The sequence below is a fragment of the Crocodylus porosus genome, unplaced genomic scaffold (genome assembly GCF_001723895.1).
Source record: "Crocodylus porosus isolate Cpor-Errol unplaced genomic scaffold, CroPor_comp1, whole genome shotgun sequence".
Taxonomy (NCBI): domain Eukaryota; kingdom Metazoa; phylum Chordata; order Crocodylia; family Crocodylidae; genus Crocodylus; species Crocodylus porosus.
In genome coordinates, this window is record NW_017728918.1 from 102,008,544 (window position 1) to 102,024,133 (window position 15,590).

General features: G+C 43.3%; 1 protein-coding gene across 1 annotated transcript in view; it reads left to right on the plus strand.

Annotated features, from left to right (window-relative positions):
• The first annotated feature begins 9,158 nt into the window (after positions 1-9,158).
• CENPW (centromere protein W) overlaps positions 9,159-15,590 on the plus strand; it is a 16,941-nt gene continuing 10,509 nt past the window's right edge. Inside the window, exon 1 of the mRNA XM_019537998.1 lies at positions 9,159-9,324. Within this exon, the coding sequence (XP_019393543.1) occupies positions 9,235-9,324 (90 nt within the window). The 5' untranslated portion in view covers positions 9,159-9,234. The remainder of the gene's footprint in view (positions 9,325-15,590) is intronic.

Sequence of the window (15,590 nt, forward strand, 5' to 3'; positions counted from 1 at the left end):
AGGAACCACTCGCCAGGTCACATGATGGAGAGGAAACCTGTTATATTGACTAGGGATTACTATTAAAGTTTACTTGATACCACATCGGAAAAGTTGCCATGTTGGTCCTTGGGGGGGGGGCTCTGGCAAAAAGAAAGCGTATTGGTAACATAGGATGTTTTCTGCTTGCAGAATGACTGTGAAAAAAACCTTCCAGCTTTAAAAATATTTGTCTGGTGTTCACATTAATTCTGTTGTTCTCTGAGACTCTGTCATACCCTACATACTGAATGAGAACAATTTTTGTAAGCCTGGGCGCTACTGTCTGATAGTCAGAATTCAGAATTTGAGCTATGTGGATGCTCACAAGAGATGTAAAGAACCAGATTCTGGTGCTCTCTCCACCTGCTTCGTATTGCTGTGGCTAGTTTAATCACCTGTCTGAAGGTCCTCCTGACACATGGGAACCCCCCAGTGGCCCAGAACTGACAGCTCCTTCATCCTTCCCTCTTCGAACTTGGTGCAGGGGATGTAGCTGGGGAAAAGTGGGTGTCAAATCCTCAGGAAAAAGTGTGTCTGTAAAACTTAATCTCAAATTATCCTAGAAAGGGAGCACAAAAACAACATGGACACAGCCAAGGCAAATGTAAGCAAATATTCATGAACAGGCTCTGGCACTAGTTGCTCAGCTCTAGTGACTCAATCTGAAGTGCCAGCTAAATTCAACAGTTCTTTAAAGAAATTAAAGGGAAATGAAGGCCTTAAACCCACATTATAAATGTGGCCTTTCATTAAATTATCTCAAGAATAATGCAGGAGATTTAATATTTCAGGCAACACATGTGATCAATGGCCACTCAGAATATCTCTAAATGTAAACTAGACCACTGGACTGCAACTTACATGGTGATATCTATTGCTTTCAATCCAATCACGCAATTTACAGCAGACAAATGGACCTTTGTGTAATAAATTTAGGCCCAGCTGGGGCTAATCCAGGTCCAGGCCCCAGCTGGAAGCAATCGGGGCATTGGCAGAGGCATCCACAGGGCCGTCAGGAAGAGGGCCCTGCCCACGCTGGCCTACATAAACTCAGGCCATATAGCAGAGAGCTGTCTGAGTAAACAAACTGCCTGGCTGTTCTTCCTGGCCTGCCTGGGACCCTGTGAACAACATGTCTGCCTGCTTGCTTCTACCTAGTTCCCACTTGAAGCTTGTCTAGCCTGACCCTGAGCTCCAATCTTTGCCTAGCCTACACCTGTGCCTTGCCCTGCCTAGTTCCTGCCTGTACCTTGTGTAGGCTGTACCTCACTCCTGGCTGGATTCCTGTCTGTCTGCTCTGACTACTGTGCCTATCAGTTTCCATCCTCCATTATTTCATTAATGCCTGTCTTTTTCTAAGTGTTCTTCTCCCAGGCAGAGACTTCCTAGTATGACCATTGAATTGCCTCAACCATGATTCTGTTGTGAGCCCCAGCTTGATACTTCAGATGCAGACTGATACCTGTCTTCACCTTGGTGCTCTTTCCAGTAACCCCTGTTCTAGCATACCCCCCTTGGACCAACCCTCTGGTCTACCCTAACACTTTGTGCCTCTGCAAAGTCCTATGGACTATGCACCACGCCATGGGTCTCAATATATATTACATATTGCAGGGCTGGAATCCAGGTTCCAATCCTTTCTGACTAACTATCATAAATTTCTAGTAAATCTTTAAACTTTATCTCCATATGAATTTTGTAGTGTCTAATTTTGGTACCTGAAAATAAACATGGTGAATTTTTTGAAGGAAAAAAAAGACATTTGTTATAACTGTCTGACTCTAAATATTACCTTCTTTTTCTTTGTGAAGTTTAAGTTTATATGTTCCCAACCATTCTGACTTCTGAGCTTCTAGTATTTGCTCTATTAAAATTAGTGGCAACTATAATACTTGTTTTCTTTCAATGCAACAGACTAGTTCTGTGGATGAAAGATATAAAATTTTCTTTATTTTTTCTTTAATATCTGTGACTTACTGCTAAACACCAGTTATCCTACAGTCAAGCCAAAACAAAAAAGAAACATACAGATGGAATACATGGAGAGCCACTCTACTTATCTCTAAGCGCTATGATCAAACCTATCATCTATATCATAGCACTGTTTACTTTTGTTGGATTGCTATGTTCTGTTTTGGAGATATCTTGTCATCACTGACAGCACATCAAAAGAGTTTAGGCATTGTCATTCATATGCAGGATATGTTTCAAAGACTTCCATCAACAGTTGAAACTGGATTAGCACCATTAACTATTTTACATTCATTACTTGACCAGAAAAGAAATACATATAGACCTGGCTAAGCAGAAATATGGATAATGATTAAAAATGTTTCATATATGATGAAATCTAATGTTCAACTTTTCTTCAGTAAGATTTCTTTTGTAAAGTAATGAATTGGTAAAATGCTAAAATCAGGCAAGTATCAAAATATCATTGTTGATATATTCAAAAGCCATAGATATAGAGGGCAGAAAGAGAGAATAAACTTAATCTGAGACCGACGCTGTCTTATTAAAAAAACCCCCATAAACTGAAAAGAACCTTTTTATTCAAGCCAGTATTTTCACCATCTTTATTTCTTAATCTTATATAATTTATATATAATTTAATTCATTAGCCAATGTTTTAGACAAGAGGGAAAGTCAGTCTTAAAATTCATATACTGATTTATTGAAAAGTTATGGCCAATAATATTTCTTGATTTGCAGTACATTGATATTAGGGGATAGATATGTTTCATTTTAGTCACAGAATTGTTATGGTAAGTTTTTATAAGATCAAAATACTAAAGATGCAAAAGTCACAACATGATGATGATGTAATAAATCTATTCAGAAAAGAATGTAGAAGTTACTTCATCCTTTTAGGCACTCCTAAATGTACGTTGCTATTCAAATTAATGATTTCTTGCAGAACTATTTTTTAAAAGCTAAGTTATATCTTTAAAGGAAAGTCTAACATGGTAGGAAGAGTGGTAAGGGGCTACACTACAGCTGAAAATGTAAGGGATTTTGTCTCCTACCAAATGCACCTTTTCATAACTAAGTTAATGAAGTAATTCATTCTTAAAATAATCATTTTTGAAAACTTTAAATGTTTCAGATTTGGAGATTTTTGCTTGAAACTAGGACTATTTCTAGCTGGAAATGGATGTGAAACTGGTCCTGTTTTTGAGTTAGGAAAAGATGAGAACTTGCAGATTTTTTATAAAACTGCACTGAAATATCACATCTTGTAATTTCAGCTATTTCAAAATGCACTGCAAATATTTTGTATTTTCCTCCTAGCTATCTCATGGAAGCCTTACACAGAAACATTATGGATTCTGGCAAAACTGTTAAAGAAACCTTAACTGATGTCTCAGAATCAAAATCTAGTATAACTTCTAATTTTTCTAATTTTATAATGCACCACCGTGTAGTGAATGTAAACTGTTTTTAAAAAAATCTAAAGCACTAAACAGCTGTTGTTTGCTGATATATATAAATGATAATATCATTACTCATAAATAATATCATTAATGTTGTAAATTACTAGGATGTACTGCTTCAATTTATAGAAATCACAAATGTTGCTTTTTGTTTTACACTGTCTACTCTCATATCTAAATGTCAATTTTAGATGAAATTTTTACACAAGGAAGGAACATATTAAATTCACATGATTCTTTACTGCCAGAGGGAATATATTAAAAATATACTTAAGGGCAAGTTTTCCCCCTTGAAATCAATGATATCATTCTTCTACTGGCACAGAACCTATAATTAAACAAAAAAAAATACTTAATATATTTTATCTTATGAGTTTTCAGCTTCTTGCTCATGAATAATGATAATCTTTCTGCTTTGCAACATTTTTTTTCAATGCCAGCGAATGAAAATTTGGCAAGTAATCTGGGCTTGAATCAGATATATGATAATAAATACTATTTTTCATAACCAAAAATGAACAATACATCCATTAACAGATCATAAACTTAATTGGGCGAAGAAAAATTAAAAAGTATTCATCAGAGTTTTTCTATTAAAACAATGTTGTCTGTGGGTATGTCCAGATAAATAGCATGTCAAAACACACTCATTGTTCTTCTTATCTCATCTGTTATGTAAAAAGATCATTTAAAAGTTTCAAACTCATAAAATGCTGTTATAGTGAGAAAACCTGGTATTTTTGCCTATAGCAGCTTCCTTTGGGTCATAAATGATCTTTATGACCAAATCTCCAGCAGATGTAAGGGCCAATGGAATACGCTAATTTACTTCAGCCAGTCAGCCTGTTCGTCTATTATTGATGCCAATGGAAATTTGTGTGTGCAGACTGCAGTACATGTAAGTACAGGATCCAAAAGAGGCCTTTGCATCATACCCACTTAATTTACATTTATTACTGTCAGCACTACTGAGCCAGTAACTGCAACTGCTGCAGTTAAGCTGCAGAGAAATAATTTATGTTCTTTCCTTGCCCCTGCACCAGCAACAAAATAAAACAGTAAACTCCAGCTCCAGGATTTTTATCATTGGTATAGATAAAGAGTAATGATTAAGGCTGAAAAAATAGTGTGATTTTTAGACAGCAGAATAATCCTGCAGAGCTGGCAAATCACAAGCTTAAGCCTGCTCCTGTTCTTCAGATACTGTTCTCCAATTCACAAAACTACATCTATAGCAAAATTAGCTAAAACATGGAGACATAGCAGCGAATTTTCATACTGATTCATATCCTTGCATCTTACCAAAAAAAAATGCTCTTTGAGGATTAATATCGAATACATAAAAATAAGATTCATTAGCATTCAAATAAACACATCATGCTTATCCAATTGATGTTCTATTTAAATTTTCGGACATCTCTCACAATCCATAAGAAGCGCAAAACTAGAATATCATTTCTGGAAATTTCATTTCTCTGTGTGAAATCCTGACTTTTTTCCCCTGGAACATATGATATCCTACCAACTGCATGTTAATCTGGGTACTAAAGTATGACATAACACATAATTTGTGCTATTTGAATTATCACAACAGATGTAAGGGATCAGATTCTGGTGCTCTCTCCATCTGCTTTGGTTTGCTGTGGCTACCTTAATCACCTGTCTGAAGGTCCTTCTGGCATATGGGAATCCAGTTCTGGGATGCCAGGACTGACAGCTCCTGCACCTCCCCCTCTTGGAACTGGGTGTGGGATATGGTTGGGGAAAAGTGGGTGTCAAATCCTCAGGAAAAAGTGTCAGTAAAACTCAATCGTTCAAGGGAACTCAGAAACAACCTGGACACAACCAAGGAAAATATAAGCACATATTCATGAACAGTCTCTGGAACTAGTTGCTCAGCACTTAGTGGCTCAATCTGAAGTGTCAGCTAGAAAAGAAATGGCCAAAATCTAGAACTCTTGGTTCCAAAATTATACCTTTTATTAGACCAACTGAGAAATGTCACGCTGCTGTCCGATCGCAGCGCAAGGGACCGGAACGGCGGGGTTAGAAGGGCCTATTAGCTCTCTATGGGATGGTTAACACGAGTCCAGCTTATGTCGCCTGAAGAGACTGGAGGTGAGGTGATAGTCACGGAGGCGGAGAGTAGTTGAAGGTAGAGGTTTATTTACTCACAGTGAGCCTTGAGGAGAGAAACGAGATGCAGAGAAGTAGACTGCTAATCATGTCGGGGCCGGCAATGAAGTGGCGTTCGGCGGTTGCTAATCGCGAACAGGAGGCGGAAGCTAGGTGATCAGGCTAGCGTCCCTTGTGATAATCAAAGCAGGTGATAAATGACCTCGCATGGGTGTGGCTGTGCACTCCCTTATATCACTCAGGTGATGTGCTCAACCGTGAGCTGGCTGTTTTCACCTATCACCTCTCAGGGTTCTGTGTCCCGGCCTTATTTGCCTTTACAGACTAGCTGACCTCACCTATGCTGGTGATGCTCTGATAATGAAAGTGGTGGTACGGCAGTGTTTGTTTTACCCTTTTGTGATGGTTGTGGGGAAGAAGGGCGGGGCTCGCCATCTTGGTGCCTCACGCATCGATGCCACCATTATGGTGTGACAAGAAATTGCAAAAAAAATCCATGAGCCTGATGAAGGGCGCATGAGCCTAAAAGCTTGCAGAAAAAAATTTTTTTTTGCAATTGCACTAAAAGGTATCATTTTGGAACCAAGAGTTCTAGATTTTTGCATTTCTTTTTGTCTCAAACCCACACGGCTACCACATACATCCCCTACCCATTCTGTAAAGGAATTAAAGGGAAATGGAGGCCTTAAATCTACCTTATAATGTGACCTTTCATCAATTTATTTCAAGAATGCAGGGGATTCAATATTTCAGACAATATGTGTGATCAATGACTATTCTGAGGAGATAAGGAACGTATCTAAATACTTGACCACTGAACTGCAGCTTCACACGCAGATGTCTATTGCTTTCTTAGACTCCAGTCATGCAAGTTACTATGAGCAGATGGACCACGTGCGTTTGCATAACAGTTTCTAGCAGAGGCCTTGGAGTGCGACAACCTCCTGTATTGCATTTGAGACCATTCCCTGATTAGCGTTTGGGTGAGGCGCAATTCTCCTTTTATTTGCACAAGTGTAAATAGGCAACGACTACACTGGAGTCAACAGCGTTACAGTGTAAAAGGAGAATTTGGCCTTCTTAGTATCTACTGAACCAGGGTCTATGTCTTGAGTGGCCATCAGCTGTGGTGGTGGCAGTCACCAGTGGCAGTCTACCGGTGGCAGTCTCCGGTCAGCCACCCTTCTTTATGCTACTAGATACAAGAATTATACTAAGTGACACAGTGGCATTCCAACTTGAAGGGTGGTTTCAGAGCAGATGTGTTGGTACTGCAGAGACTAAAGACATCATCTCATCCTACCAAGAAACCACCTGGTTTAGTGTGTGAGATGTGAACTCTTACTGATACTAATCTATTTAAAGGAGTATTTCTCTAACCCACCAACCCATTATTCCAAGAGGAATGTTGAAGGTTCCTCTGTTGGGTCTCTGAACTTTTAGGGCTTTTAGCACCAGGTATGTCAACATTGACAAACATTTTTAGTTTCAAAAATAAGAAATAATAATAATATTGTACCTTTATCTTCACCTCAAGACATTAGAGTCCCTACTCAGCTACATATTTGGAATGAATGCTCTCATATATCTTTAAAGCAATGTACTAATGGTAATTACTTACTCTACATAATCTCTCTATAATTATTATTGATCCCTATTTTAGAGATGGAAAAAATGAGGCAGAAACATGATTAATTGTACAGTAAGAACCTTGCTAGAGCTGAGATCAATAACTTGCCTCCAAGTCCTACACTTTCTCAGTAGCCAAGGAAGAGCCAGAAGTAACTAGAGAGATGTGAAGTATTCAAAATTAACTCTACAAGCAGTGAAACTAAAATCATGTTGGGGCGGCCAAAATGTTCAAAGTTCATGAGATAAACTGGTAAAAACTATTGTAAAACTTGCAGTTGTTTCAGCCTCAGCTCCTGCACAGATAAGACTTTGCCTTCTTCCTCCTCCCCAGATCTTTCCTTTAGAGCAGTGATTCTCAACCAGGTGGTAGCCTTGAGATCTGTTCAAGGGCACTACCCAGTGCCACAAGACGTTAGCACTGTTAGGTTTGTGAACATGATTCACAAGATAAACCCAGGGAGATTTCAAATAGAAAGCCATAGTTGTGGCCTTTTTTTTGGAGGTCTTCGCAACAGAAAAAACAGCTCTACTCTTTTTTCTGTTGTCAAAAAAAGAGTGAAAAAGAAAAGCTGGTATTTTCTGAGAGGTGCTGTGAGTCATGCAGGGATACCTTGAGTGAAAAGAGTTTAGAGCAGCTGTCTTAGAAGTGGTCAGCATCTCAAAACACACGCAGCACCACAGATCAGTGGTTCCCAACCTCCCAGGAAGCAGGAGTGGCCCATGGTTGATCCACAGGCCAGACTGTCTGTGGGGTCGGTCTGCTGGTGCCACATGGCATGCTGCCCCACCCCTGTGTGCTTCCCCGACCCCATGCATTGGATCCAGCCACCCCCCAGCCCAGGGTGATCTCGCACACTGGACTATGTCTTAAGGCCTTCACAGGGATTTTGCAGAGACTTCACATGCATCTGGAAATTTGGCAGCAGGGGAACAACAATTAATGCTGCCATGGCTGCCTCCCTCTCTGCCAAGTTTCCAGACCTGTAGGGAGCCCCATGGGCTGGAGGACTGGGGTCAAAATTAGGCTGGAGGCTGGGCCCCGCAGCCGTAGCTTCATCACTGCCCCATCACTCTCATTTCCTTAAGTAGGGTCACCACACGTCCAGGTTTTCTCAGCCATGTCCTTTTTTCCGGTCTTCCCATCTCCTTGGGGCATTTTAAAAAAATATCAATGTATGTCTGGAATTAGGGATTTTGCTCCGCTCAGCATCAAAGTTGTCCCCTGCACTGGGCTGCAGGGGTGGGGTGGGCAGGGGGCATCTGCTTCTCCAGCAGGGGAAAGGAGCTGGGAAGGGGCATCAAGGAGCTGCAAGCCTGGGCCATCCTAGTGCCTATGCTTGCACAGGCAGGGCAGGCAGGAGATGCTTGCAGGGGGATGGAGTTCAGGGCACTGGGAGGGCTGGGGGGCCTGTGGTTTGGGAGTGAAGATCAAGAGAGCAGAGAACAGGTAGTGCTGGCAGGATTGCAGGTCTGGAGCAAGGGCAGCAGCAGGGCTGGGGGGCATGGCTTGGAAGTGAGGAGCAAGGGCTTATCACTGCCCCCCTCCACAGTCATATTACCCTCCCCCCCAGCCAGGTATCCTCTTTCTTGGAACTGGTCATAAGGAATATAGGATGGGACAGCACATTCGTGGCGGCTGGGGAGGATCATGCTGGGATTTCACAGAGGCGGTGGGCTGTGACCAGCTTGGAAGGCGCAAGAAAACGGGGGCCCCTATGTGCTGCTCTGCCTCCTCCCAGCCCCGAGGCGATTTGGGGCGAGCACAGCGCTCCCCAGATTGTGGGGGCGGGAGAAGCGCTTAGCTCGGGTCATGTGACCCAGGTGACGGTTCAGACGGTTGAGCACAAACGTTCGCCGGTACCCGCCCCTTTGCCAGGTTCTAAGACCCGCGAGGCGGGTGCGGGGCTTGCGGCGCGGAGGCCTCGCCCCCTCGCAGGCGCGCCTGCGCGGCGGCGCTTTCGAACGGTCAGGCGCGCGGCGGCTGACGGTTGACGGCGGCCGTTAGAGCGGCATGAAGCGGGCGGCGCCGCGCAGCACCCTGCGGGGCCTCATCAAGAAGCACAAGCCGCAGCTCCGTCTGGCCACCAACGTGGACCTCTTGGTGAGGGGCAGGGTGCGGCGCCTGAGGTGGCTCCCGGCATGGTCCCCGCACCTCTTCGCCCAGGGACTGATGCCTCACGGGGAGAGGGCCTGCGTGGCAGCTGCCGCCCCCTGGAGCTTGCCTTGAGGCCGGGGAGCGAGGAGGTCCGCTCCGGGGGCAGCCTGGCGGCGGGAGGGGGCAGCCTGGCGGCGGGAGGAGGTAGCTGTGGGACTCGCCGCCCTGGTGCCCCATCTCCCGTGGTGGGGCGGGGCCGGCGGGTTGGTCTGTGGCCCGCGGTGGTGGGCTTCTGGGAGGGGGGAGTGTCGCCTCCCCAAGGCAGCTGCAGTGGTGTGTGGCACAGGCGGCACTTGAAGAAGTGGCTTTGAACGTCGTTGGGCTGGAGGCATCTCTGTAACTACTGAATTGAGCGGCATCCAGCTGTAGATGCTAATTTAACCTATGTTGCAGCACTAATCTCCTTGCCCCGCCCCACTGCAGTGGTGGTTGGGGAATGGCCAGACCAAGACAAGACTGGGCCTGCTGTTATCTATTTATCTTTTCACACCGCCGGTATCTCCTTATGGATTCTGGTGCTCTTTAAAGGATCTGGTACACAGGACCGCAGTGGAGAACTGCTGTAAATAGTTCTGCCTCACAGGAAGACATCCTTATGCTGCTTGGCTAGTTCTCCAGAGAGTTCTGCTAAGCAGCTTTCTGGTAAGTATTGGTCACAGCTCAGTGTATGTCAAGGACCATTATGTAGACAATTGTCACATTTGGGTGTTCTTCAAATGAAAATCTTATTGTTATGTCTTTTCTATATCAGTGCTTCCCAACCTTTTCCAGCCCAAGGCACACTTACATTAATAAAAAATTTCCACGGCACACCTGTTAAGGCGTTCCCCATCCTCATACCTAGTGTAGCTCATTGCCATGGCAAAATTCTGTGGCACACCTGTTCATTTCTGATGGCACGCTTGTGCAGCGGCACGCGGGTTGAGAAACACTGTTCTATATATCTTTACTTTTATCTGAATGTTAGTGTCAAGTTCTCCACATTCTAGTCTTTAGGGTGCTGCCATTTACACTACATGGAAGATACGATTAAAATTCAAGGAAAAACCTCGTGCAGTACTGCATCACTGCATTAAACATCCGGTTCTAATTCACCTTGTCATGTTTTGGTAAGAGCAGAGTACAGCCTCCTGCTTTTGGAAGAATCTCTTCTCTTTTCTTTGCAACAAACAGGTTACTGTGTTTCTGTGACAGGATGCAGATGTTTGTTTTGCTTATACTTTTTCACATATCCTGAAAATGCTGACTAGAATGGGATGTTTAGTTCAGGGTTGTGGTATTGCAGAATGTCTTTCCTAGATTTCTAAATGTATATTCCATTTAGTGTATATGGTAGTGCTCTGGAAACTGGTATGTGGAGAGCTTGAAACTCATGTTCAGATAAAAGTAGAAATATATAATCATGCAGATGGTGTACATAAAATGTGAACAACCTTATCCTGTAACGTTATATTCCAAGAACTGTTCTCCACTTATGTTTAGAATTATGTGGGATCGACTCTGTTCAGAATTAAACATTGTACTGATCATATCTGTACAATTGTAAGTTAAAAGTGTGTAGTTATTTTATCTGGTGCTATAAAGAGAAGATTTTCATTTATAGAATGTCTGAAAGTGACAGTTTATACGTGATGGTCCTTGATAACACTTAACTGAGACTAATACTTACCAACTTCCTGCTTTTCTGAATTGGCAAGTAAAACCCAGTTAAGTGCCTGTGTAGTGACCTGCATCGGATTTTAGCGAGGAGCACGGATTCCGTAGTATGATTGTGTATTATGCCTAAGAGGGTTTGAAAAATGTTTTCTGGCTTTTCTACCTGCGCATATATTTTTCAGTCAAATCCTGGCATCCAGAAGGATGGCTATAATATACACCCTGGATATTGAAAGGGCTTGTATCTAAACAAAACTAAACCACTTAGAAATCTGAATGACTATTTGCAGCCTTTGGAAAAAAAGATCGGGGTTAGCCACTTCCATACAAAAGCCGTCTAAATGGCTAAAATCTATGCATGTAACTTCTCTCTGTTCTGCTCTGATTGTAGTGTAGGAGCATACATTAGAGTTCTGATAGCACTTTCACGGGTATGATTTTGCAAGCCCTTACGATATTTGTGAAATTTTCTATATAAATTCTTCTTGCCTTCCTGAGTTGCTGTCTCTCAACTTTACATCAAGAGCAGGTGCTGCTTCAGAAGTCACTTCAACACTTGCAGGTTCCACTTTTGCCCTGTTTACTCAGTTACTGTGTTATATGCGCTCTGTAACAGATAAGTTCTAATAATTTTTAGGTTATCTTTTTTTTTTTTGAGTTGGAAAAATTTTATAAGTACTTTGCAATATGTAGTTATGGATGAACAATGGGATGTCTATTGGGCAGCAATGAAGATGCTTAAACAGCAGATTAATAAATACTTGAGTGCTGCATAAAAAGTATCTATGCACAGGGTAGGTTGTTTTAAAAGTACGTTTTTATTTAATACAAATCAGGTCCAGACTGCAGCCCTTTTTGATCTAGCTGAAACTACCAAAAAACCTCTGCAAATGTTTTAATATAAGCTTGATCTCTGGCTACTCAGCTAGCCCGTTGAAAAGAAGGTCTGTTAACTGACTTGTTATATACCATTGCTTTGAATATAGTATTTTTTTTTAAATATTTGTAATCTTTCTCTGAAAGGATTCTCTCCCTTTCTCCATCTACCGTGCTAATGAACCTTGAACATGCTAGATACTGTTTCTGTAGGGTTGATGTCCTCTGTGTACAATAAGAGCCTGTCTCTGTAGCCTTCTTTTGGAAGGCATGGTTCTTGGGTGTTAAGTACACCCCAGGTAATTATGTACAGAAAAATTGAAATTTATGTGCTGGCTTTCAGGCGCTGCACATGGTGGCACAGAGCTGGCTCGGCTTGCCCTGCTGGCATGTGCCCTCAAACCAGAGTGGGCTGGCTCCATGGCAGCTTTTGTGGCTTGCTGCACTGCATGCAGGAGCTGTGCGCCATAGGGCTGGATGGGCTCCATGCCTCCACATGGGGGCTTTCAGCAACCCTGTGGGGAGCCGCATGTGGAGGCATGGAGTTGCGCTAGCTACTGCTGGGCTAGCTCCATGCCTCTGCATCTGGCTTCCTGCTGGGGTGCTGGAAGCCCCATGTGGAGGCACAGAGCCAGCCAGCCCAGCCCGATGGCACATGGCTCCTGCCTGCAGTGCTGTAAGCCCCAAGAGCTGTCATGGACCCAACCCAGTCTGGGTTGAAGGCTTGTGCCAGCGTGCTGCCTCATGCAACCCCTGAAACTCAGCTGTGCTGCTGTGGAGCTCTGCCTGCCATGAACATGAGGGCCTGCCACTTGCTGCTGCTGCTACTGGCACTATTGGTGGCAGGGGCTGTTGCACCATGTCCCCGCCCCACAAACCCCACATACCAGTAAGCCCACTCAAAACCTCCCCCCCACTCAGTTGCTGGCAGAAGCCACCCTACTTGCTAGCGGTCCAGTCACATGGCACCACACCCGATGCCTCCACATAGGACTCCCCAGCTGGAGTGTTAAATTATGCCTGCCCAGGTTAAATTATGCAAAATTATGTGCGGTCTTACATTTTATGCACAAAATTGCACTTGTTCATAATTGCATAATTTGCTGGAGCATAATTAAAGAACTTCCAGATGGGAGAGGTGAAAGGGTTCTCTTTAGTACTTAAGGATGTAGGGGTGTGGTATGTCTAATTATGTAATTTTTTTAAAATAAATGTACGGAGGTGAAAAATTGGCTATTGAGACTTCCAGTGCCCCCAAAACCAGTTTGGATATTAAACTGGCTTTAGTTTTAGTATTGCCACTGAGTCTAAAATAAATGAATGGGCAGAGACATTTCACTCCAGAAAACTCTTCCATTTCAGTTACACTGGAAACATTTCCACAATGTCCACTGTCAGAGTAGTAGTTTATTTACAGCTTTCACCAAAGAAATACAATAAAATGAACAATAAAAGTGTATATATAATAAAATAACATAGATATTTAGAATTTTTGCTAAAGAAATACAGTAAGGTTATTAATTCTATCAGTTCATACTAAAATAAAACAAAATAGTATATGATTATATAAAGGAAATGATAAAGATAAAATGAAGCAGTGGACCTTAACACAAAACAGGATAATTCTATTGGATTTCCAGGTAGTAGCCATATTGGTCTAGAAGAAAAGGCAATCAAGACTCATAGTAGAGATGATTTTTGCAAAAATCTTGTTGGTTTAATAGAAGATACCATTTCTACTATGAGTCCTGATTGCCTTCTATTGGATCTGACATTTATTCTTTGTGCAAATAACACAAGTACACCTAAGGAGTATAGGACAGGCTGTGAATTGGTAAAGAAGCCGGATGTTTTATTCCTCATTAGCCCAGTACTTAAAATTACCATTAATGGAGAGATCTATTTTCCTCTTATTTCTATAAAGAGCAAACAAAACTGCAGATAACCAAAGGGCCAAAAAAGAAGCTTAATTTCTGATGTGTATATTTCTGAAAATGCATGTATTTTGTATTTTATGGGGTTTTATTATTTTTTTTTAAGTTTAGCAGTTTACAGGTGGTGAAGGAAATGGTAACTCTTCATTAAAGGAAATGTTTTTTAAGCTACAGACAGATTAATTGACTTTTAGAGGTGAGACAGTAAAGTCAGAGAGATCCTCACAGAGAAACAAAAGGCCCCCTCGCCTTGATTTCTTCCCCCAGAAATCTTTGAGGCATTCGTTAACTAGTAGTGTCCAATTTTACCCAAAATTTTAATCCAATTATTTTAGAAGGCATTTATTCAAGGCACTGTATGAAAATGTAATAGTCCCAATTTTTAAAAATGGTGATGTAAAAACTTACCTTGTATTGCTCCATTAGTCTTAGGTGTATTTCTCTCAAAATGGTTGGGAGATGTTTACTTTTTCATCTTCACACATCAAAGATGTTTTGCTGTGGCAAACTTTTGGGCAGCTGTAACCCACCCTGTAGCTCCCCTCCCAGTGCCACTACTGCTGCCTGTCTTGCTCTGCCACTGCCTGCCATGAGCACAGTCTAGGCCAGCCCACTGCTGGGAAGAGGCTGATTCAGCCCATGGCCCTGAGCCTGCAGCGGGCAGCCCACCCTCACCCCATGCACAAATCCAGAGGGCACATGTGCCCTGTGCTTCCCCTGGAGGTGCACGCAGTGGTAGGGAGCCATCCACCCCACCATGTCTCCTGGACAAGCTGCCTGTGGCTCTGTCCTGACTGGGCAGTCTCTGCCCCTGTCCCAAACGTGGTAGGTCCAACGCACGACTGGACAGTGAACATCAAGAGCTATAGAACGTACTGGAGAGAGAAAGCGCCACACCCTCGCCTTTCCTCCCTGTTCTATGTCAAAGAACAATTCATATCCTCAGCGAGCAGCACTGGATCAGAGGAGGGGCAGACTGAAGTACTCTGGGTCATAATACAATGGGGTCGGGGGGGGGAAGGGAGTTAACGGTGGGGGTCTACTACAGACCACCCAACCAGGGAGAAGCTCTAGACCGGGAATTCTCAGGTCGGCTCACGGAGGCAGTTAAGTCTAAGGCTTTGGTCATCGCGGGTGACCTAAACTATTCGGACATCTGCTGGGAAGAGCAGTCAGCCAGGTCTGACTGCTCACGTAGGTTCCTAGCCTTGTTACAGGACCTTCATCTAACCCAGGAGGTGCACTATCCCACCAGGGGAAATGCCTTGTTAGACCTGGTCCTGGCCACAAGCAATGACCTGGTAAGGGGACTGTGGGTGCTCTGTCACCTGGGCGATAGCAATCATTGCCTACTGGAATTCACCATCCAGTGCAGGGTGGCAAAGGCCTGCAGCAAGATAGCAGCCCTGGACTTCAGGACGGTGGATTTTCATAGACATTGACATTGGGGCTGGAAGGGACCTCGGAAGATCATTGAGTCCAGCCCCCCGCCCAAAGGTCAGGAAGTCAGCTGGGGTCAAAGGATTCCAGCAAGATAAGCATCCAATTTTTTCTTGAAAGTGTTCAATGTAGGTGCTTGAACCACCTCCGATGGCAGGCTGTTCCGGACCTTGGAGTCTCAGACAGTAAAGAACTTCTCCCTTATGTCCAGCCTGAAACGGTCTTGCAGTAGTTTATGACCATTCGACTTAGTCATCCCTTGGGGCGCTCTGGTGAACAAATGTTCCCCCAGATACTGGTGGTCAC